Genomic DNA, 25,590 nt, shown 5'->3' with positions numbered 1-25,590 from the left:
CACACAGGATCTTGAATTTTCATGATACTCACAATTCCCACAATACACAGTAAAAGAGAACTAACCTGGATTCATTGTGCACTTCTTCCTGTCTCTTCCTGTCAAATGTTCTCTCTCCTCTTACTCCTCCTTAATGCCTTCTTGATGATATAGAAGTTGTAGGATGGTTTTCTCTATCAGTTTCTCTTCTTTTCTGAGAACGTTACGTTCTCTATATCTCTTAAGAAACTTAAATGTATCACCACAGAATTAAAACTTTTTCCTCTTTTATGATATTTTAATTAACTTTAATAAAATACCAAAATGCCCTTTTAGAGTGAGAAGAGAGGGATTAATTTTAATAACTCTAAAATAATCCCAATAACTTTAATACTTTAATATTCTAATAATCATCACATTAGAATCCTTACATTAAAATTATACTTTAAATTACATGAACCAATGTAAATTATTAATATAATTTAACATTCTCCCACTTGGTTCATGTGATGACTTGAAGATCTAAAATAAACTTTAAGTGCGCACCATTCATTAGAATTATCAAGTCATCATCCTTATATGAATTGAAATAATCGGATCATGGCGGGCAAAAGTCATGATCGACAAGATTCCTTCCATGTATCACATAATCAAAACAACTCAACATAACTTTAATCAATCTTATAACTTTCATGTCTCTAAAGGAGACCTATCATGTCACCACAATCAATAATACATGTATATAATTTAATGTGGATAACAATAGAATAAAGAGAAACACAACTTTAATTGAATTCACAAGTGTCATGACAATACAAGCATATAACTATACATATCTATATAGATAGATAACAACATCATGTTAACATTGACTTATCCATAATGCCCATACTTTCAACATGACCAATAAAAGTTTTGGGCGGTAGTCCTTTAGTTAACGGATCTGCTATCATCAAATCCGTACCAATATGCTCAATCAACACTCTATGTTTCTGCACTTCTTCTTTGACTGACAAGTACTTCAAATCCATGTGTTTAGCACCCTTTGAGTACTTATCATTTTTAGAGAAGAAGACGGCTGCGGAATTATCACAATAAATCCTTATCGGCCTAGCTATACTGTCAATAATACCAAGCCTCGATACAAAGTTCCGCAACCACAAAGCATGAATTGTGGCCTCAAAGCATGCCACGAATTCAGCCTCCATGGTGGAAGTAGCAATGACTGATTGTTTTGCACTTTTCCAAGAAATTGCTCCTCCAGCCAAAAGATAGACATACCCAAATGTGGATTTTCTTGAATCCACACACCCAGCATAGTCTGAATCCGAATAGCCAATCACTTCGAGATGATCTGACTTTCTATAAGTGAGCATGTATTCTTTGGTACCTTGTAAGTACCTAAGAACTTTCTTTGCAGCTTTCCAGTGATCCATTCCGGGATTACTTTGATATCGGCCTAACATTCCAACAGCAAAACTGATATCTGGCCGAGTACAAGTTTGAGCATACATCAAACTCCCAACCACTGACGCATAAGGAATAGACTCCATGGCCTTTCGTTCCAAATCATTCTTGGGACATTGCATTTGACTAAACTTGTCTCCTTTCTGAATTGGAACTACTCCAGGAGAACATTTTTCCATTCTGAATCTCTCTAACACTTTATTAATATAGCCTTTTTGAGACAAACTTAACAATCCTTGTGATCTATCACGGAATATTTCTATTCCTATCACATAAGATGCCTCATTCATATCTTTCATTTCAAAGTTGTTAGAGAGAAACTTCTTTACATCATGTAACATACCAATATCATTAGTAGCAAGAAGAATGTCATCAACATATAGAACCAATATTACAAACTTACTCCCACTGATCTTCATATATATACACCGGTCAACGGTGTTCTCTACAAAACCATATGAATTTATGATATCATTAAATTTTAGATACCATTGACGGGAAGCTTGTTTTAGTCCATATATTGATTTCTTTAATTTACACACTAGATTTTCTTTTCCTGTTATGGTGAAACCTTCTGGTTGGCCCATATAAACTTCCTCTTCTAAGTCACCATTCAGAAAGGCGGTCTTTACATCCATTTGGTGAAGCTCTAAATCATAATGAGCCACCAAAGCCAAAACAATTCTCAAAGAGTCCTTCTTAGAAACAGGAGAGAAGGTCTCTTTGTAGTCAATGCCTTCCTTTTGAGTGAAACCTTTGGCGACTAATCTAGCTTTATACCTTTCAATATTGCCTTTTGAGTCATGTTTAGTCTTAAAGACCCATTTACAACCGACTCTTTTTGAACCCTTAGGCAATTCAACTAGATCCCATACTTTATTGTCATCCATTGATTTCAACTCTTCTTTCATAGCATTCAACCAATTCTCTGAATTATTACTTTCCATGGCTTGTCTGAAAGAGATTGGATCCTCATCAATGCTTAAGTCACATTCATGTTCAACAGAGTAAACCACATAATCATTCGAAATAGCAGGTCTTTTCTCCCTTACAGACCTTCTTAATGTTGCTTCTTGTGGTTCCTCTATCAATTGCTCATTTATGACTTGCTCATTGTCAACTGGCTCAACATTTATATGTTCATTTTGTGGGATTGGAACATTAATTTGTTGTCTCTGCTTGTTGTGTGACTGTGATACAACAAGAGGGATAACAACTTCAGAAGAAACACTATCAGTATGCTCTTGAATGTCCACTATTCGTGATTCCTCACTCCCACTAAATTGACCATTTTCAATGAACCGAGCATTTCCAGACTCAACTATTCTTGTACTATGGTTAGGGCAATAAAATCTATATCCCTTTGACTTTTCAGGATAACCGATGAAGTAACCGCTAATGGTTCTTGCATCAAGCTTCTTTTCATGTGGATTATATAACCTTACCTCTGTCGGACAACCCCAAACATGAAGATGTCTCAAACTGGGTTTCCTTCCAGTCCATAGTTCATAAGGAGTTTTAGAAACTGCTTTGCTAGGAACCCTGTTAACCAGATATACAGCAGTCTTTAATGAATACATCCACAAAGATAAAGGGATATTACTATGACTTAACATACTCCTAACCATATCCATAAGAGTACGATTCCGCCTTTCTGCTACACCATTTTGTTGTGGTGTACCGGGCATTGTATACTGTGCACATATACCCCGACTTTCAAGGTACTTTGCAAATGGACCTGGACATTGTCCACTCTCATCAGTTTTACCATAATATTCACCACCTCTATCAGATCTCACCACTTTTACTTTTCTATCTAATTGCCTTTCCACCTCATTTATGAACACCTCAAGGGCATTCACTGATTGAGATTTTTCATGCAATAGATATATATAACAATAACGTGAGAAATCATCAATAAAGGAGATAAAATATTTTTCACCACTCCAAGATTTAATGTCAAAAGGACCACAAATATCAGTGTGTATTAACTCAAGAAGTTGACTGCTTCTTGTGGCGGGATTCTTTGATATGTGTTTTGTTTGTTTACCCTTAATACAATCAATACATACATCCCAGTCATCAAAATCCAATTGAGGTAAAATTTCATTTTTTACTAACCTCAACATCCTTTCTTTGGATATGTGACCCAATCTTTTATGCCATAAGAAAGCAGAACATTCCTTTCCTGCACTAGAATTTCTATCAACAACATGTTCAACATTAAACAGGGATTTAGAAAAATTAACATCAAGATTTAAACGATATAAACCATCCAATAATGTACCAGAACCATAATAGTACGAAAGTTTATACAAATGAAAAATACCATTTTCAATCCTAAAGTTAAAACCTAAACAATCCAACTTTGCAACAGAAATCAAATTCCTAGCACAACCAGGAACATAGAGACACTTTTCAAGATTCAGACAATAGCCAGTGTCTAGAATCAATCTATAAGTCCCAATTCCTTCTATTCGTGCCTTCATTCTGTTCCCCATATATAAATACTTTTCAGTTCCTTTTATGGGCTGGATTGAAAGGAATCCCTTTCTTTTCGAACCAAGATTTTCTTTTCGGACAATCTTTCTTGAAGTGACCTACTTTCTTGCAAAAGAAACATTTCTGGTCCTTCTGGATACCACCCTTATTCACTTTCATTGGGGCTTTGTCCTTCTTGTTCTTCTTTCCTGATTTACCTTTACTGAAGCTAGCACCCTCATGAGTTGTGAGATGGATAGAATGATCTCTCATTTTCTTTAATCTCCCTTCCTCTTGAACCAACATGGCTTTGATTTCTTGGAAGTTCCACTTATCCTTAATAGTGTTATAATTCACTTGGAACTGGCCAAATTCAGGAGGAAGAGAGTTCATGATGAACTGTACTAGAAAAGACTCATTCACCTCCATTCCCATTGACTTCAATCTTGCTGCTATATTAGCCATTCCAGTTACGTGTTCATGTATGGGCTGTGACCAGTCAAACTTTTTGGTAGTCAGCTCACTCATAAGAGTTCCCACAATAGACTTGTCAGTTATGTCTGATTGTGAATATTCCTTGATCATTTTCATGAATTCCTTTGCGTTTTTCGTTTTGGGCATGGAAGGCTTTACGTTCTCTGCCATAGACATGCGCATCAAGTTTAATGACAACCTGTTAGACCTATGCCAAGCCTCATAAAGAGACTTTTCATCACTTGTACTGGTCTCTGTAATGGCTGCGGGCATTTCATCCATCACAATAGCCATATCCAAGTCTAGAACACCCAGTTGGAACTGGATTTGTTCTGACCAATCGGCATAATTGAGCCCATTAAACTTGACGACATTGTTGCTCAAACCTGCTAAATTCATGTAAGCTGGAAATAATACAGAAGCTCATACATTAATGCTTTGATAAAATTAATGGATTCAAACAAATTACTACACTAGTCATACATTCAAGTTCACCTTTGGGTGACACTTAAACTGATAGGTAGTCAATAAAGTCATTCATTTAAGTTCACCTTTGGGTGATTCTTAAACTGACAAATTTCATATATATACTTTAATAAACAATCAATCATACTTAAGACTATATGTATGCTATCTTTGGATATACAAACATATACTAAGTACATGAAATGTTTCACTTTAATGTCATCAATTATAAACCATGGTTCACCTTTGGGTAATCCATAACATCCTTACATCAATGACTAATTATAATATATATTCATAATTAAACATCTTTTATATTATGAATAATTTTCATAATACTATAAGCAACAACTTTTAATTCATATATAATTTCCATTCAATGCAGTAACAATAACCATGTTCACAGTATAATAATAATATAAGTTGCAACAATAATTGCTTTGTGAAAACATGTTCTGCAACGTAAAAAACTTGACAACCAAAATTCGGTTTTTTCGAAAATTCAATTTAGGGAATTGACTCTTCATGTAGGATTTCAATTTTGGCATATTCATATTGCACATTCCAAAATTTTACGTAACATGCAGGAATTAAAGTTTCTTTAATGTTATAATCAAATAAAATAAAATATAACTTACGCCGGGATGAAATCATAAAAGTGCAACACTTTTAATGCAACTTTAATGCAAATCCCGTGCACCAGAAACCAAATAGAAAAACTTCACAAAAAAATTTTTTTCCTTGAATTTAACTTCTTGAATTCCCGCGACTGGAGTTGCAATATTAAAATTGCTATGCTATAAGAACAATGCCGCAATATAAATTGCTTCCAAAAAATGAAATTCGGCGCTGGATCAATGAAGTTGCTTCCAAATAGAACAATGAATAAAAATTTGCAATGAATAAAATTGCGGCTTCGAAATTCATACAATACAGCAAATTTAATTCTTTCATGCCAACAAATATAAAATCCCTAAATTTTATAATTCAAAAAATTAGGGTTTTAAAATTTGGGAATATTACCATTCAAGGAGAATCATAAAATTCAGAACCGTGCTCTGATACCACTTGTAAGCAAATCTTTAATTTTCAATTAAATGAAAACAACACACAGGATCTTGAATTTTCATGATACTCACAATTCCCACAATACACAGTAAAAGAGAACTAACCTGGATCCATTGTGCACTTCTTCCTGTCTCTTCCTGTCAAATGTTCTCTCTCCTCTTACTCCTCCTTAATGCCTTCTTGATGATATAGAAGTTGTAGGATGGTTTTCTCTGTCAGTTTCTCTTCTTTTCTGAGAACGTTACGTTCTCTATATCTCTTCAGAAACTTAAATGTATCACCACAGAATTAAAACTTTTTCCTCTTTTATGATATTTTAATTAACTTTAATAAAATACCAAAATGCCCTTTTAGAGTGAGAAGAGAGGGATTAATTTTAATAACTCTAAAATAATCCCAATAACTTTAATACTTTAATATTCTAATAATCATCACATTAGAATCCTTACATTAAAATTATACTTTAAATTACATGAACCAATGTAAATTATTAATATAATTTAACAAAGTGAACTAAAAGTATACTTAAAAAAAATACAAAAATGTGGTACTAATCTAACCAAAGACAATACAAAACTGCATTAAACAGCCCTATAAATATTAGGCCTCATGAACCTTAATTTTTAGCCGTGTACATGCAGAGGTTTCCAAATCCCATGTGCTCTTTGCGTTCAATCTTTTCGATCATATGTGCAACTCCTACTCCACCTGACATGTCACCAAATAAAACCATTTTACATTTACCTTACAAAACCTGCAAAACAAAACAAAATCATCTTACACCTACTTAGTAAAACTGCACTCACACACAGTGTGAAGGTTAGGATGAAAATTATCACACATGCTCTCCCCAATATGGCAACCACCTTTCTCACCAAATACTGTCCAACAACTGAAGCTACAGTCGCTACACCTACCGAGCACAGTACTACAAGACCATATCCAAACTTTAACATTAAAATCACAAGTTATTGCTTCATTAAGCCCCTCTTGGTCCATTAAAATTATCTAGTACTAAGCACATGCTCTTTGAATAGGCAAATTACTAGTCATCCAGCACACTGTTCATTCTTTCATGCATACATACCATAAGGAACAGGGAAACGTTTGAGAAGGTAATATTCCACCATAGCTATAGATGCTGAAAATAGCATTGCCAAAATGGATGTAGCACTTGCCACCTTTGTGAAAAATTCTCCAATCAGAACGGTTTCCAAGAAAAATCTACACAGAAAAACTTGATGAGAGAAAGAAGAATGAAAGGTACCTGATTCTTACCAACGAAAAGTATTATTAGCAAAACGGTTAGCATCCACTCAGGAAAAATGACATAGAAGTCAACTCCAATGCTGATTCCAATCATCAACATTGGTTGGAAGAGAAGTGCTAAGTCATAATCAATCATTCCAGGAGGTCGAGGACATTCAATACCAGATGCAGAATCAGATTCAGGGCAAGGAGTACATTTTCTTAGAAGTGGCAAGCCAAATGAAATCAGTGACGTTAAAATGGATACAAGACATGATTTCATTGCCAAGTGGTAATATAAAGAGTAAGCTGGTTGAATAAAGCTCCTACAAATTATTGATACTATATTAACAAAATCGAACAAGATCCAAGTAAAACCCACAGTACAGATGAAGTCCAAAATAAAGGAAAAAATTACTACCTAGTAGACCTCCAATAACTCCAATAATAGCCATTGGAAATAACTCTACAAAGGAATAATCCTCTTGGCCACTAAAAACAAAATCAGTCAAGAAGGGGAAAGAAGAAAACAAATATCTGACTATTCAACTGACAGTGAAAAAGGTGATAGCTTATATCTTAACTCTGATATATCCCATATTATAAATCCACCGGACCCAAAATGTCCACATTTTCCATTAGTAAGCAAATTTTTAATTCATTACAAGATGTTTAAGATAAATCAAGTAATGGAGGTTACCTCAATAACAATGTCAATTCCTAGTTCAGTCTAAGGAAGCTTAAGAGGATCCCTGCTTGAAACAACCTTGATGGGCTTACCATCAACAGTGATGGTTTCATTGTCTAGTATCTTCACATCTGCTTTAAATGTTCCCAGCATAGAATCATATTTCAACAGGTGTGAAGCCTGGATCATACGTGAAGCAGAATTAGTGAAACAAAAATATATGTGCCAATAAAACTAGCTAAGCCAAGACAGTTAGATGACTTACATTCTTGACACCACCACTATCGTTGACAACAACAACATCAAGGGGTGAGTCTTTTCGGCCGTGCCAACAACGAAGAAAGTTTCTGCCAATTCGTCCAAAATCATTGATTGCCACCTTCAACTTGGCCACTGTTTCTCCTCTCACAGGAGTGGATCCATTGGTCTGCTTTTAATTTGCAAATTAGAAGTAGAAACAGACATAAAGAATAATTAAGAAGCCATGTATTATTCATACAATTGTTACATTGTCTATAGAAAAATACTTTTCATGTCTATATTGTGTATCACATCATATTTTTTTCATTACTAGAAAACCAGTAACACCATAAAACATGTACGACAAAGTCTTGTATTTCTCTCTAGGTGTTATACAGATAGCATTTCTCGTTCATTTCTCATGGTTTCTATATCATATATGTAGTGAATGTAACATTTTGTAAAAAACACAAAAAGTAAGAGCTTGTTATCTATAGACACGCCACATTAGTTGACTCCTCCACCTACAACAGCACATGAACAAATTATTAGGTATAAAAGCGATAAACAAATATAAGAACAGACATTACTGCCTTTACTGCACATATCTCTAAGAAAACGAAATCTTTGATCAAGAGTTAAAATTTATACCAAGATGTAACCTCTTCCAAAGCAAAGAACACACCACCAATTGGAGCTCTAAATGCAGCAGCAACTCCAACAGCACATCCACAAGTCACCTTTAAAGTTATCAATGAAATTATAAATGAGCATTTCTTCTTTCACATTTAGGATTGGACTAGATTATATGAAACTGCAGTAATGATAGAGACCTTTTACATTACCGATCGTCCTTAACGCTCGTCATCACTGATCGGCTCTACTCTCGGACGATCGGTTTGATAGAGACCTTTTACATTACCGATCGTCCTTACCGATCGTCACCACGGATCGGTAAGGACTCTCGGACGATCGGCTGTACCGTTCGTCAGGTTCTGTTGACTTCTCGCTACTGTTCCTGTTGTCTTCTCCCTACCGATCGTCTCCACTCTCGGACGATCGGTCGTACCGATCGACTGATCCTGTTGTCTTCTCACTACTGATCGTCTCTACTCTCGGACGATTGGTCGTACCGTTCGACAGGTTCAGTTGTCTTCTCACTACCGATCGTCTCCAATCTAGGACGATCGGTCTAGGAAGCTGCTCGGTCTGCGTTTTACTTTTCTTAGTTGTTTCTTTATTTTTCTGTATAAATACTTTGCTTTGTTGTAATTTCTGTAACTTTTCAATACAATTTATTTTCAGTTTGTTCTTTCTGGTTTCTCTTCCTCGTTTCTCTGATTTCTTACATGGTATCAGTAGACAAATACTTTTCTGTTCTATTCTCATGGCTTTCTCCAATTCCACCACCGATTATCTTTCTAATCCTACTAATCCTCTGTTTCTCCATCCCGGTGAGAACCCAGCTCTTGTTCTTGTCACTCCTCCCCTTTCTAACAACAACTATCAACAATGGCGGCATGATATGCTCGTTGCTCTTGAAACCAAGAATAAAGAAAAATTCATTCTTGGTACTGTTTCTTGCCCCCCTGCTGATGATGTCCTTCACGAAGCCTGGAAACGCTGCAACAAGATGGTGATTTCATGGCTGACGCGATCCATGACGCTTCCCATAAAACAATCCGTTATGTGGATGGAATCTGCCTACGAGATTTGGACTGATCTCCTTCAACGTTTTTCTCATGGTGATAAGTTTCGTATTGTTGATCTTCAAGAAGCTCTTCACTCTTGCAAACAAGGTGATTCCACTGTATCTCAGTATTATACTCGTCTTCAAATAATTTGGAAAGAGCTTTCTCTGTATCAAACCATTCTTGTTTGTACCTGTCATTCTCCTTGCAATTGTGGATTATTGATCAAGATTCAACAAGATCGTAGTGATGATTCTGTAATCAAGTTTCTACGTGGGTTAAACGATGAGTTCTCTTCTGTACGTTCTCAAATCATGCTAATGGAACCCATGCCGACTCTTACCAAAACTTTTTCTTTGATCCTTCAACAAGAACGCGAATTTCACAATTCTTCCTCACAAATTCCACAAGATTCCATGGCCAATTTCAATTTTCACGATCCTCAGTACAAGCCTTATAAGACCGATCGTCCTAGTGTTTCTTCTGGTCGTGGACGCGGACGCATTCCTAAATATGGTGGTCGTTCCAAATATTGCGATCATTGCAAAAGAACCAATCATACTTCTGATAATTGCTGGATCAAATATGGCCTTCCTCAAGGTTATAAACCCATCATCAAACCTAATTCTGCCATCTCAAATCCTTCTGCCAACCTGATTGATGGTGTTTCACACACCTCCACTCATTCTTCCGCTGATAAAACTCAAATTTCGTGCACTTTTTCTCAAGATCAGTATGACGCCATTCTTGGTTTATTGAAACAGTCTCAATCTCCTACTACTATGGAGGCCAGTGTTAATTAATGCACTCCACAGTCATCAGGTTCTTTTTCTTCACTTAATTTTTCTTCTTGGATTATAGATAGTGGCGCTACTGATCATATATGTTCTTCCAAATTTCTTTTTCATTCTTTACATCCCATCACTCCTATTTCGATACGTTTACCAAATCACAGTTTTGTTACTGCTAAATTTTCTGGCACTGTCATTTTAGGCAATTTGATTTTGCATAATACTCTTTTTGTTCCCAATTTCTCTGTTCATCTTATTTCTATTTCTAAACTGTTACATTCCAATAATTTCCTCATTGTTTTTCATCAAACTAGCTGTCTCATTGTGCAGATGGATACTTACCAGACGATTGGAGTAGCTAAGAAATACAAGGGCCTTTTTTATCTTCTTAGTAATAATCCAACAACTACTTCTGAATTAAACATTTTTCATTCTGCTTTTCATAATAGTTCTAGTGATTCTTGTAATCTGTGGCACATGAAACTTGGACATCCTTCAAATAATGTTTTTCAAACTTTAGCTTCTCAATATACTGATATTTCCTTTCAATCTATTGATGATTGTGATGCTTGTGCTTTTGCTAAACAAAAACGTCTTCAATTTTCTGTTAGCAAAACTAAATCTCCTTGTTTCTTTCATCTCATTCATGTTGACATTTGGGGCCCCCTTTCTATTTCTTCTATTGATGGATACAAATATTTTTTAACTATTGTTGATGATTATAGTCGTTTCACATGGATTCTTCTTTTGAAACACAAATCTGATGTTAAAACCTTACTTCCAAAATTTATTCTTTTAACTGAAAACTAGTTTTCCTGTACACTTAAAATTCTAAGATCTGACAATGGCAAAGAATTTCTTCTTAATGATTTTTATTCTACTAAAGGTATTTTTCATGAAACTACTTGTGTTGCTACTCCTCAACAAAATGACATTGTTGAAAGGAAGCATCAACATATTCTCGATGTTTGTTGTTCTCTCCTTTTTTAATCTAAAGTTCCTAACATTTTTTGGTCTTATGCTATAAAACTTGCCATTGACATTATTAATAGACTTCCAACCCTTTTCTTCACAATAAATCTCCTTATGAATTGGTTTATTCTATCAAACCTGATTTTTCAAATCTGAAAGTTTTTGGATGCTTATCATACTCCAGCTCTGCTACTGTAGGACGTACAAAACTTGATTCCAGAAGTACTAAATGCATTTTTCTTGGATACAAATCTGGAACCAAAGGGTTTGTGCTGTATGATTTGCATTCACATTCTACTATCCTTTCACGAAATGTCATTTTTCATGAATATATTTTTTCCTATAAAAATTGTTCACCTTCACCTTCCTCTCCTACACATGATGATAATTCTGATGTTATTTTCTTTGATTTTCCTACTGTTCTACCTATTTCTACTGCTCCAAATCCTTCACCTAGTAACATTTCTCATCCTACTTCTGATAGTATCATTATTCCCACTGTTGAACAAAGAATTTCTCTTAGAAACAAAACTCGACCTAAATATCTAGATCATTACTACTGTGGTACTACTTCTAGCATTCAACCAACCCATACTACCCCGTATCCCATGCATTTGTTTCTTTCTTATAATAATTGTTCCTCTAACCACACTTCTTTTTGTCATAATATTTCTGCTCAAGTTGAACCTTTTTCTTTTAAAGAAGCTAGCAAGTTTGAATGTTGGCAACAAGCTATGAATTCTAAACTTGCTGCTCTTGAAAGAAACCTATCAGTTGTCGTTGGGTATATCGTATCAAGCATAAGTCGGATGGCTCTATTGACATATATAAAGCTCGTTTAGTGGAAAGAGGTTTCACTCAAACTGAAGGATTGGATTACTATGAAACTTTCTCACCTGTTGTTAAAATCACCACGGTTTGGCTCGTTCTTGTTCTTGCTGCCATCAATAAATGGTTTCTTCATCAATTGGATGTCGACAATGCTTTTCTTCATGGTGACTTATCTGAAGAAATATATATGAAGCCTCCTCCTGGTCTCTGTTCATCTACTCCTAATCTCGTCTGCAAACTTCAAAAGTCTCTTTATGGTTTAAAACAAGCTAGCAGAAACTGGAACCATAAACTCACATCTGAGTTGTTCTCTCTTGGTTTTAAACCAAGCTCTGCCGACCACTCTCTTTTTATCAAACATTCTCCTTCTGCTATCACTATTATTTTGGTATATGTTGACGATATACTTCTTTCTGGAAATAATCTATCTGAAATTACCACTGTCAAAGATCATCTACACAGTAAGTTTCACATTAAAAATCTTGGAGATCTTAAATTTTTTCTGGGCTTTGAAATTGCTAGATCTCAAGCTAGGATATGTATTAATCAAAGAAAATATTGTCTTAAATTAATTTCTGAAGCTGGTATGTTAGGCTGTAAACCTGCTTCTACCCCTGCTGATCCTTCTATCAAACTTCATGCTGATGACGGCCCTCTTCTCACTGATCCTTCCTCTTATCGGCGTCTCATTGGTCGTCTTCTTTATCTCACTCATACACGGCCTGACATTACTTTTGTCGTACAACAACTTAGTCAGTTTATCTCCACTCCTCGCCAACCTCACATGCAACAAGCCATGAGGATTATTAGATACTTAAAGAATGCTCCAGGTTCTGGTCTATTATATGCCGCAAATAACTCCTTCCGCATTCATGCATATTCTGACTCTGATTGGGCTACCTGTGCTACCACTAGAAGATCCATCTCTGGTTTTTGCGTTTTTCTTGGAACTGCTCTTATCTCCTGGAAATCAAAGAAACAAACCACCGCTTCCAAGTCTTCTTCTGAAGCCGAATACAGGTCTTTAGCTTCCTTAACTTGTGAATTACAATGGCTGCAATATCTTTTAAAAGATTTGCATATACCGTGTCCGACCCCTTATTCTGTTTACTGTGACAACAATTCTGCTATCCACATTGCCAAAAATCCCACTTTTCATGAAAGAACCAAGCATATTGATATAGACTGTCACGTTACTAGACAAAAGCTTCAAGATGGTCTCATCAAACTTCTTCATGTTTCTTCTACCAATCAAGTTGCAGATGTTTTCACCAAATCTCTCTATCCTTCTCCTTTTAATATTGTTACTTCCAAGCTAAACATGCATAATATCCATGTTCGTCTTGAGGGAGGGTGATAGAGACCTTTTACATTACCGATCGTCTTTAACGCTCGTCATCACTGATCGGCTCTACTCTCGGACGATCGGTTTGATAGAGACCTTTTACATTACCGATCGTCCTTACCGATCGTCACCACTGATCAGTAAGGACTCTCGAACGATCGGCTGTACCGTTGGTCAGGTTCTGTTGACTTCTCGCTACTGTTCCTGTTGTCTTCTCCCTACCGATCGTCTCCACTCTCGGACGATCGGTCGTACCGATCGACTGATCCTGTTGTCTTCTCACTACTGATCGTCTCTACTCTCGGACGATTGGTCGTACCGTTCGACAAGTTCAGTTGTCTTCTCACTACCGATCGTCTCCAATCTAGGACGATCGGTCTAGGAAGCTGCTCGGTCTGCGTTTTACTTTTCTTAGTTGTTTCTTTATTTTTCTGTATAAATACTTTGCTTTGTTGTAATTTCTGTAACTTTTCAATACAATTCATTTTCAGTTTGTTCTTTCTGGTTTTCTTTTCCTCGTTTCTCTGATTTCTTACAAGTAACTTAAACCCTTCAAATGCCTCCGACGCCGTTTAAGTTCGATCAAGCCAAACCTGTGATTTCTTGCTCTGCGATCACCACCTCAGAGCTTGTCGTTCCGTCCAAGCTCGAGTAACTTGCGATGGAGTTCCAGTCGCTGCGGGAGCCGAGGGACATTGGGGTTGGGGGAGAGTCAGAGTGGAGAAGATGCAAAACGCAACATGAAGGAGTGGCGAAAAAAATTAGGTTGGGGAACGAGTGTCAGAGTGAAAAAGAAAGATAAAAAGACAAAGGAAAGGCTATGCGAAGGAGAAGTTAAGGGGAAAGAACGAGAGACAAAGTGAAGAAGAAAAGGCAAAGGGAAGGTGCGGTGAAGAATGAGAGGCAGAGAAGAGAAAATGCAAAAGGCAAGGGAAGGTGTGAAGACGGAGTGAAGAGAAAGCTGAGAAATTTTTTTAAAAAAATTTTATAAAAAACAAACCGCCCAAATTTAGGAGAGGTTTTTAAAACCGAAGACAAAAAAACCCATATTATATTATATATTTTTTTAGTGATATAAGAGACATGATCGATCAGCAATGAATTTTCATACAGTTACACAATCTTGATCAGATACTAATTTAAGACTGTTCCAATGCCATGCTCTTTACAACTTTCCTTCATAAACGGCAAAATTCCTCTCTTTCTCTATCATGCACTACTTTAAAGCTGCTCTATCAATGAGAGCAATCCAATTTTTTATTTACACTTAAAGGATTCTATATTTTTCTTTTCTATTGTATATTTTATCTTGATAATGTAGTAAAATTCCATATTTAGAAAGTAACCTTATTATTCTTTTGCAGTGAAGGATTGTTTCATGATAACGATAATAATCATATAATAATTAATTATTTGGTTCATCCATAAAATATGATTTTTCATTTTTATATATTAATTGTATCTCTTATATATTGTATCTCTTATGTTAAAGAAAAATTACTTCAAAAGGGAGCAGAAGATATTTGATTTTTTTCATACCATCTCGTTCTTTTATGGTACATTTATCACTAATAGAACATTGCATATTATTAACAGTAGATATTTTATTTTTTCATACCATCTCATTTTTTTATGGTACAATTATCACTAATAGAACATGGCATATTATTAAAAGTTCAACTAATGGATAATAAAAATTCATTTATAATTTAAATAACACTCATTGATGATACGTAAATGTTACTAATTAATAGATATAAAATTTATCGATACAAATTTATGGGTAATTATCAACAAATTTTGGTTGTTAATAAAATTGGTTAGTAAGATAGTCTTTTTCTTTCTCATCTTCTTTTTCTTATATTTTCTTTTTTTCATTATTTTCTTCTTCCTCCTCTTCTCAAAGGATTATCATTATTGTTGTGTACTAACATCACCTTTAACGTCACCTTTGATGCACTTTTATATCATTGTTAATTTGTCAATGTGTCACCACCGAGTCAAGGGTAACTCATCCTAGAACGTATAAGATCATACAGTAATTTGTATTTATAACAAATATATTCAACATATTTTTACATAGTTTATGTTTTATATTTTTAAAAACTTTACTCTATATTTTTTTCACATATTATATTTATTTAAATTTTTACAAAATTTACTCTTTATATTTTTACATACATACATATATATATATATATATATATATATATATATATATATATATATATATATATATATATATATATATATTATATACACTTTTTCTAAACTTATGAATAATTTTAAACACTAATTCTATTCAAAATTTAATTATAAACTTAAAAATATTTTTATCTTTTTTATCAATATCTTTTACTATTTAAATATCTTTTAATATAATATATATTTACTGACATAAAGATATAAAAAAAGCGTTAGAATTTAAAATTAGTTATTTTATAAAATAATTAACCATTTACTCTAAGTAAGACGAATTTAACCGCCCATAACATTATGCATCGATTGGGGAAAAGAAAAAAGAAAGAAAGGAAAATCGGAGAAAGAAGGAAGAAAAAAAACAATTAAAAAATAAACCATAACGGTTTTTTTATTTATGTAGCATTATTTTTGTTTGACTCGCTCAACCTGAAATTTTCTTTAATTGTGAAATGAATAAGTGATTTAATCAATTCTTGAAAAGGCAATGGTAATATGGATAACTGATCTAACAAAGTCTTTAGTTTAAAAGGCATTCTTTTATAAATATCGTAACCATTTGTATAAAATAAACTTATTGTAATTGAATAAGATTGTTATAAATAATAAACCTTTTTCCGTATTTCATATAACTGTATATTTAACATGTTTATCAATATCACGAAAAGACAAGTTTATGAATATCAGTTCCAGAAAGTTGTACATAAAGCAAGCAATTCAATATTTTTTTTATTTGTGCGTCAAGCTACGACTACATTACAATATAATCCTTTGAGGGTTTGATTAGTTTTAATTAAAAGTCATAACAAGCCCAAATATGTTTTTAAATGATTTTTAGTAAATTTTGTTAATATAAACGTGAAATGGTACATAATGACTTATTTTCTGTGAGAATTAAAAGTATGTTTTACGTTTAACTAATAATTGTGTGGTGGCATAGGTCCCAAACAGTGATATAATTAACATTATTACGTGAAAATACATAAACAACATCAATATTTTTAAAATAATCTTTTCAATTTACTTAATATTTTTAAAATTTTAATGATAATATCAACTAATAATAAAGTTAAGATTGAATTAAATTTAAATTTTATTTTTAATTATCGAATAAAAGTTATGTATTAGAATATATTATGACCAAATTTATTGAATTAAATTTAAAGTTTATACACTTTATCAAAATTATGAATTAAATTTTATTTTAACAAAAAATATTATTTATCAAGTCTATTATTTTACATGTTATGAAATTATTAATTAATATTTAATTTAAAATGTATATAAATTAATAAAACAATATGTTAAAAGTTTCACGTAAATTAAATAGAGGTAAACATCATTATGAATTGTTTTCTTAAAAATAAATTATGTTTAAATTCATTTTTTTATAAAAAAAATATTTTAATTTAAATATGTTTAAAAGTGGTAGAATGGAAGGGATGGTTAGGAGAAAGCGTTTTCTAGAACTGCATGCATTGATTGGACAATGACTTCCTGCTATAAATCCAAATCCAGCGATGCTCAATCAATTAGTCATGGATGTAAAAGAGAAGTCAGATTCAATTAACACATCACAAAACCCAGCTGTTATTAAAATCATTTTGAAATTTAACACACATGCCAACACACCATTCATTATGTTACAAAAATTGACCCTCACTTTAATGAAATCCCTTTGACACGTCCCTGTTCAAAACTCTTCCCACCCATTTTGGCTTCATTTCTCCTCAACACAAACCTCACTAAGGACAATTACCCTTTTAACTTATCTCAACTATCTATTTTATAAATTAACTGTATACTGGGTGTAAAATCTTTTTTTATGCTTTTATCATATACTATTAAATTGTTTTTTTTTTATAAAAATAGCTTTCAAACTCTACTACTAAATAAAACATAATTAACCGGATTTAGTGTATAATTAAAAATAAAAAATTATAAGAGAATTTTTACAAAAAAAAAAGTTTGCACTTAAAATGACCTCAAGTTGAATGGTTTATTTATAATTGGTGGATATTGAGACATAAATTGGACAGAATTAGAAGGTGAGTTAAGCACAATCTAGTCACCAATTAGATGAGGAAGAAATAGGGACTTTAATCCAAAAAGAAACAATAAAGCGATGTCAAAAGACGAAGGCACCCTTTCACACACTAAACTTTCCAGTTTCAAAGAGCAGAGTGTGAGTTCTGCTGACGCTTGAAGACAGTGAGGGGAAAAAATAACTAAGAAATTAAGAAATTCTAGAAACCTCTCATCAGAGAGTCCGTGAATAAATCAATTGTTCAAAATCAATTTCACAAAGTTTGATCACTTTTGCATTGACCTTCAACTTTTCTTCTTCTCTCCGGTTATTCGCTCGCAATGAATCCACAATCACCGGACCCTCAGCTTCCGACTTTCTCCCCACGGTTCGCGCTCATGACCGGTTCGCAACGGAAAATCGCGATCGCGGTGGATCTGAGCGACGAGAGTGCTTACGCGGTGCGATGGGCGGTGCAGAACTACCTCCGACCGGGCGACGGGGTGATCCTTCTGCACGTGCGTCCCACGAGCGTCCTGTATGGCGCGGACTGGGGCTCGGTGGATCTGAGTGTGGCGGAGGAGGGCGGCGATGAGGAGTCGCGGCAGAAGCTGGAGGACGACTTCGACAACTTTACGTCGACGAAGGCTAGCGACGTGGCGCAGCCGCTGGTGGAGGCGCAGATACCGTTCAAGATCCACATTGTGAAGGACCACGACATGAAGGAGAGGCTGTGTTTGGAAGTGGAGCGCCTCGGGCTCAGCGCCGTCATCATGGGAAGCCGCGGCTTCGGCGCGTCCAAGCGAGCCGCCAAAGGAAGGCTCGGCAGTGTCAGCGATTACTGCGTGCACCATTGCGTGTGTCCCGTTGTGGTCGTGCGTTACCCCGAGGAGAACGACAACGGTAGTAGCGGCAACGGTAACGGCGGTGATGTTCTGGTTGGGGAACAGGTGGAGCTTCCACCTGTGCCTGAGGAGGAGCATGAGGTGTATCATGATGCTTCCGATGAGCACAGAGGTTTGGTTTCACCCTGTTATAATTTTATTTCACAGTGACCATCATAATTTCGGTATTATGACTTAACATTGCATAGTGTATAGTTGGTTTGACTAATCATCTTACTCGTGTAGCATTGGTAACAGAGAGAATTGAGTATTGGATACTACTTACATATGCATGCTACTTTCTTCAGTCAAGTTTGGTATTTGTCTAAGTTATCGTATTGACTAGAGATTAGTGAACGATGTCAAAAGTATCTATGATATTATGATTATGATTGAGTGATATTCTTCATAATAACTACTTGTCTGAGGAGAAAATAAGAAGATAAAATTATGTGAGTTTCTCGGATAAACTAAGATCAAATTTGTCAATTTTGTAGGAGCATGAAATTTAACTTATCCAACTATACATTTATAAAAGAAGTTCAATTCATTTAGTTTTTTTTTTTTGGCCCTTATAAATACTTGTGGAAAAATTATCAATCCAGGACTCATGTTTAGGTTCTATTTTCCACGGAGCTCCCTGTCAAGGTTTTTTCTTGATACCCACACACACGTTACAAACATGAGAAACCTGGTCCATTTGTTTAAAAACATGGAAGCGATAACTACTAACTTCTTAAATGTGGGAAACCGTGACCCAATTTTGTAATCAAAACATTGTAACTTCCGTGCTGAAGCAATAAAGGAGGAAATCTGAAACATATATCAGAGAACTGGCTTGCTGGTTGACACAACAGCATAAATAATAGAAAAGTCTTGTATGACATTTAAAACCATTCCTTATCCAAATTTAAAGTAATTTGGGTAATATGAAAATTCAACAACTGTGTGAGTAATCCATATGTAAGGTTTTTAACCTAGACCATGAACAGTAGGAACCAAACATGGTTAAAATGACATGTGCAACAACTAAATAGAATCCAAAATTATGTGTAAAGGTTAAAAGGAAATGTTTTACTGAAAGTTTTTGTAACTGTAGGAACTAAATTAGTAATTAAGCCAAGCTGTAAAAGTATATTGTTACTACTGAATCTGTGCTGCAATAAGATGATACTTGTGCTTCAAAAGCATGGAAGTATTTGTAATGGGCCAGATTGTTATCATCAACTTTTGAAGTTAAGTTTTGTATGCAGTTAGTTTACTCAAATTTGAATGGTTTGATTCATTGTGTGGAATGTCAATGATGTTATTTGACACTAAATATATTTACCTTAGGCTCAATCCAATTCCTATCACTTGTTATGTGTTGCATTTAACCATTTATGTTGAAAACATATCCTTCAGGCTTATAATCCTGCTCACCTATTCTCTTATGTATGAGTACTACAATTCAATTCTTCAAGTTAAATGCTGAAGGTACTAAACCAATCCGAGCATGTTCGGACTGGATTTTACAATTATGCATCATATGCTACCCACTTTTCCCACAATGCTTTGCAATGGGGAGATAACTTCCCAGGACCTCTAGGCCTAGGGAACACTCATAGGCTGGCATACCCTAATAGAAGGGGCAAATTTCACCAGTACACACTAAGGCTAATGTTGGATTTGAGAGGTTTTAAAGGAAAGAGTTACTAAAGTAATTCCTTGGCAAAAGGAAATAACAAACCAAAATATGGGTATTTATCTTTTCAATATAGCTTGTTTTTGTCAAGGAGGCTACCTAGTCCTTTTTTAGTTCTAGATTAGCATACTTGCTGTTGAAAATATTAAAAAAATTCAATACTTTTTGCTGTTTGGAGACCATCAAATAATGAAATAACCTAAACCTTGTAGGATTTCACCTATTACTTCAGTTGGGAGTCTATAATTACTAGTTGATTAGTTTTATTTTCTTATTTAACCTGCTTATTTTTGGTGTATGAACAGATGCATAACGAGAGTATAGAGCAATGTCTATATCCCTACTAACTTCAGGTAATACATGAATGTCATAGCAATTTATCAGTTACCATTTTATCCTTATTTAAGTTTGAATACAAGCAGTAATTGATTTCCATTGGATTAAATCCTATATTAAATGAATAGTAACACCTATTGATAACTGTTACTTTCTGTGCACTTTTACTGGGGGTACCTGGACGAGGGAAGTGATTGGGAGTGGTATTCCCAGTTCTTTTTTTCTTTTCTTCTTTCTACATTATCTTCCAAAAAATAAATTAGTTAGGAATATGAAAATCACAACCCCAATGTTATACAAGACTATAAGTTCATTAACTCTGAATCAGGTTTTCTTTACCACCAAAATAGCAATTCAGTCTATAAAATTGACATCATTGGTCCTAACCTAAGAGAAGGCAAATTTAGTTGTTGACTTCAATAATTACCGTCAATTTAGTCTTGAATTTGGGAACTATAAGTTATTTTAGTGTTCCATTTTAACAACTATCAGGCATTTCTTTCTTGCTCAATTTAGATTCTAACATTGGGAACCAAATTTGTAATGTTAAAGATAAAATTAACCAATGTAAGCTGCTTTATTTTTCGTCTATAAAATTATCACTGACAGCAATAATGTATTTCATTTATGAAAATTTGCACACCATAATAAATGTATTACCTTGTAAGCTGCTTTATTTTTCGCAGCATATTCACTCAAATTAGCAGCCATTGATTTTTTTTTTCTGCTTTCAGCCAGGCTTGTGTCAAATGAAGAAGAATTTATTGAACTTGAAAAGTATCTTCTTTGGTTGAACAAACTATACACTGTAAATTAGATATTTGGTTGGTTAGCATGTGTATGTTATTGTACAAGTTTGTTATTACGTTACTTCAATACCCATTGGTCGGGTTGTGTATGTTATCTTTCTACTATACATTTGATTTGGAGGTTCTTGCATGGAAACCAATGATAGATCTAAGAAACAACAAAAAGTTTAATTTTATTATTGTCTTACTTTTGTCCTGGTACTCCAGTTCAATTACGTTGAAGGAAATTGGACACCCCAAACTAAATATTTGCATGGATCACGCTGTTTGTGTTTTGATGTTCGACTGTAATTAAAAATTAAAATTAACAGTGTAGAGATCAAGCTGTGAGTGGTTATTTCACCACGTAAAGAAAACGTTAGTTTGGTGAAAGGGGAAATTCTCATGAACCATGAACACAGTTTTGGCCAACTTGATGTGAACAAGCTACTAATTAGGAATCATTTGCTGACATAGTGACTTCTAAATATACCATATCCAAGAACTCTAGAAAAACTCTCTGTTGATTACCTTTAGTTACATGAACCTCTCAAATTATGATTAGGTTCAATGAGGTTTATTTTTCTGAGTGTAAAACAATGATTCGGTTCAATGAGGTACACTCAGGGTTTAGAAGTCTGATGTATTTATTCAGAGGTATGTACTTGGGTCCTGCGGACTTGTCCATGCTTTTAAATAGTGATTCACAACAGGGTTGGATTGTAATCAAATTGTAAAAGCCAAAAACTAGACTTTATTATTGGACCAAAGCATTCTTCTACCAAATTTACAGTATGAATTGTTGGCAGCTGTGTTGCAAGCCCATTGTTCTTTCCCTTTGGTTTGAAACTCTTGAATCATAATCAGGATGAATACGTGGGTGAGTTTAAGAAAGTGTGAGATTTTGTGTATATTTGTAGACCATTATCAGAAACAGAAATTGGCAGAGGAATAATAGTACCATGATTCACTAACTATATTATATAACTAGTTAAGCATCATTGTTTAATGTTAAGTCATTAATTTAGTTTGTATAAAAAAAATATCAATTCCTCTTCCTTTTGATTATTTCTATTTTCTGCTTTTCTTCTGCCTTTCTTAATCATGGTTAGTTTCAATAAAGAAGAGACTAAGTTTGACATACTTTAATACTAGTAGGGTTGGGTAAAAATAACTTAACTGTACTAAATTATAGTTAACTGTACTATTTTATACTAAAAAAAACTAATCCATTTTAACCAAAAACTATTTATACTATTATCTAGTTCAAGTTAGAAAAACTGAACTTGTAATATATTCAGTGCAGTTTGTGTAGTTAACTGAAATTCTGTTCTTTTGTTTTTTTGCTGACTCCATTCCCTTCTCTCTCACCACTTGTTTAATTGATTTAGCTGCATGGCTCCATTGCAAACGTTATAGAGGGGAAGAGAGAGAAAGATTAATGGGTTTTAAGTGCTAAAATGTCCAAGTTGTTTTAGTACTTGAAAACAAAAATCTTCAATCAAGTAATTTTATGAATAATAAATCATATAAAATACGGATAAACATGGATGATTTGACACTAATGTTTTATATTTGAATTTTGGTTTTCATAATTGACATCAGTTTGTAGATAATTTTTACATGATTGATGTGAAATTTTAATTTTGATTAAATAATCATTTATCCAATAAAATGTTGTATTTGTATATATATAAGTTTTATAAAAGTTGGTAAAAAAAATTACACGTGAGCAATATAAATGTTAGTTGAGATAATAAAGGGAGTGTTATAAAAAGTATTATGAAATAGTGTCACTTTTGGTCTAATTTCATAAATTAATTGAAATGGTGATAACTAATTTGACCTGATTTGATTTGTTAAAAATTGTAGTAATATATGGTCACTCTATACACATTAACTTGAATAATACCCACAGTACAAACACTTGAGTAATATCGCAGTATAGAAACTCGCAGTACACAAACTCTTACAGAAAAGACTTCCTGCTTCCTGTTGTAAGTTCAGTTATTAGTTAATTAGTATAAGTTTAGATTTTAAAAATAGAACTGTTAAATAGTACAGTTAGTTATTACGGTAAGTAGTTTAATTTTTTTTAATTTATTAAAAATATAGTTATCTATAGTTTAGTACAGTTCAATTAATTATGCTCAACCCTAAATACTAGTAAGAACATGAAAATCTTATTAGTTTTCCTTTCAATTAAAAAAACAATAGACTTATCAATAACGAACCAGGTGCAGACTGTTGATCCCTTCTTACAAAAATTTAAACGATGTGTAAGTTCTCTGTCCAAAAAAAGCATCTATTATGTCGTGGTCCCAAGCAATACCAAGACTCTATGATATGAGACACCAGGTTTTGGGTAAAGCATTTTCTCATTTGAATAAAGCAATAAATAATAACCGACCAATTAACTATTTTCTTATGACAAAATTAACTATATATTTTTCAAGAAAAAGGCTCAATCAATCGAAAAGAAATTGAATAATAAAAGAAAGTCTGAATTTAAGAAAATAAAAATTTAATTAACTGAAAAAAGAAGAAGCTAGAATACAATTATAATGTTAAAAGTTCTATGTTTTCATTCAATTATAAGTCAACGCTATTACAATCTCTAATTAGTTTGCAATATAAAAATATGTTCCTTATTATTGCACATAAATTAAGCTCTAAATCAAACAGTACTAACATCTTTTCTTAAATTAAAGATATTTACTAGAGATTTTAAATACTTTGAATAATTTCTATTTTAAACCATGTAAATAACTCTTCAATAAATTATTAATTTTAATTCTATTTAGATACAAAACTTACAGAATATGAAATTTAGTCTACATCGACACACTTAAGAATAGAGCAAGAAATAAAAAAATATAATCCTAATTAGTTTGACCTTAAACTATTTTTCTCCTTTTATACATATTTTTTTTTCCAAATTTTCAATACAAGTAGTATCGGTCTTTTGGTAGAAAAAAAATTACAATTTAGAAATAAAAAATCATTTGACGCCATTCTTCTAGCTTAATTATAATATATATTTCTGTTTGTTATAACAGGAATGGTTGATAATGGACTAGGAGTAACATATTTTTTTTCCTCGCAGAATAAATTGGACCGGTCCAATTCATTGTGGTTTCTTAGTTGGGCTTCTTATTATATAAATTGCCTTTTACAATAGGAATGACACTAAAGTGGGATGAACAATTACTATTATTATTTTTAAAGTCTAAATTCATGCATATTTATATTTTTATCTGATTATGGTATATGTGTGCTGTTTCTTTACTATTTAAATTATCATTCAAATAACTTTTTACAACAAAATAAAAATCACAACAAACAAAAGATGTTATTATTTATGATTCAATTTTATAATGAGAAACATTTAAAATTTTATATTGTTGAATCCTTGAAATTAATAGTCAACTATTTTTTTATATGATGAAAAAAATAATCAATAAGTACATATGTTAAAAAGGTATAGAAACCATTAAATGTGTGACCAAATGCAATACTTCATTTAAAGAAAACTAAAAGAAAAAATGTATAATAAAAATTGTAACAAGTGAAAAAACATTTTAAATATTAAGATATAGTTTGTAAATATTAAATAAATCCAACAACAATGAAATAATAGAAAATTATATAAGAAAAAGAAAGAAATAAACATCTTTAAATAAAATAAGTTTTTATTATTATTTAATAAATTATGAGTCTTTTACTAATTAAAATTTTTTTTATATAAGAAGTTGAAGAAAATAATACGATTGAAACGAATATACGGTTGGTATAAAAAATTAAATATTATTAAATTATCTATCTAAGTCAAAATAAATATAAATAATACTTACAAGATAGATTATTTATGGTTTAAATCCGGTCCTCATATTTGTATGGAAATCTCAGTTGGATCTTCATACTTGAAACTGT

General features: G+C 33.2%; 1 protein-coding gene and 1 long non-coding RNA gene across 3 annotated transcripts; one reads left to right on the top strand and one right to left on the bottom strand.

The window, feature by feature from the left end:
* Window positions 1–6,730: 6,730 nt before the first annotated feature.
* LOC108332876 (uncharacterized) lies at window positions 6,731–14,470 on the bottom strand. 2 transcript variants are annotated; one of them, XR_008246085.1, is made up of 5 exons: window positions 14,284–14,470; window positions 8,762–8,850; window positions 8,136–8,634; window positions 7,883–8,050; window positions 6,731–7,158 (listed from the first exon to the last, which is right to left on the bottom strand). It is a non-coding gene; the product is annotated as an uncharacterized LOC108332876 (long non-coding RNA). The 2 variants fall into 2 exon arrangements; XR_008246086.1 differs by having other exon boundaries at window positions 14,290–14,470.
* Window positions 14,471–18,045: 3,575 nt separating this feature from the next.
* On the top strand, window positions 18,046–21,854 carry LOC108333846 (universal stress protein PHOS32). The gene is made up of 3 exons (XM_017569308.2): window positions 18,046–18,982; window positions 20,839–20,886; window positions 21,604–21,854. The coding sequence occupies exons 1-2, from the start codon at window positions 18,307–18,309 to the stop codon at window positions 20,844–20,846; spliced, it is 684 nt and encodes a 227-aa protein (XP_017424797.1). The 5' UTR covers window positions 18,046–18,306; the 3' UTR covers window positions 20,847–20,886; window positions 21,604–21,854.
* Window positions 21,855–25,590: the final 3,736 nt, after the last annotated feature.

This window comes from Vigna angularis, chromosome 11 (assembly GCF_016808095.1).
Source record: "Vigna angularis cultivar LongXiaoDou No.4 chromosome 11, ASM1680809v1, whole genome shotgun sequence".
Classification (NCBI taxonomy): Eukaryota; Viridiplantae; Streptophyta; class Magnoliopsida; order Fabales; family Fabaceae; genus Vigna; species Vigna angularis.
This window is presented reverse-complemented; position numbering and strand designations above follow the sequence as displayed.

Excerpts from the sequence above, each read along its gene's own strand:
- LOC108333846 (XM_017569308.2), top strand. The coding sequence starts at position 18,307 with ATGAATCCACAATCACCGGACCCTCAGCTTCCGACTTTCTCCCCACGG.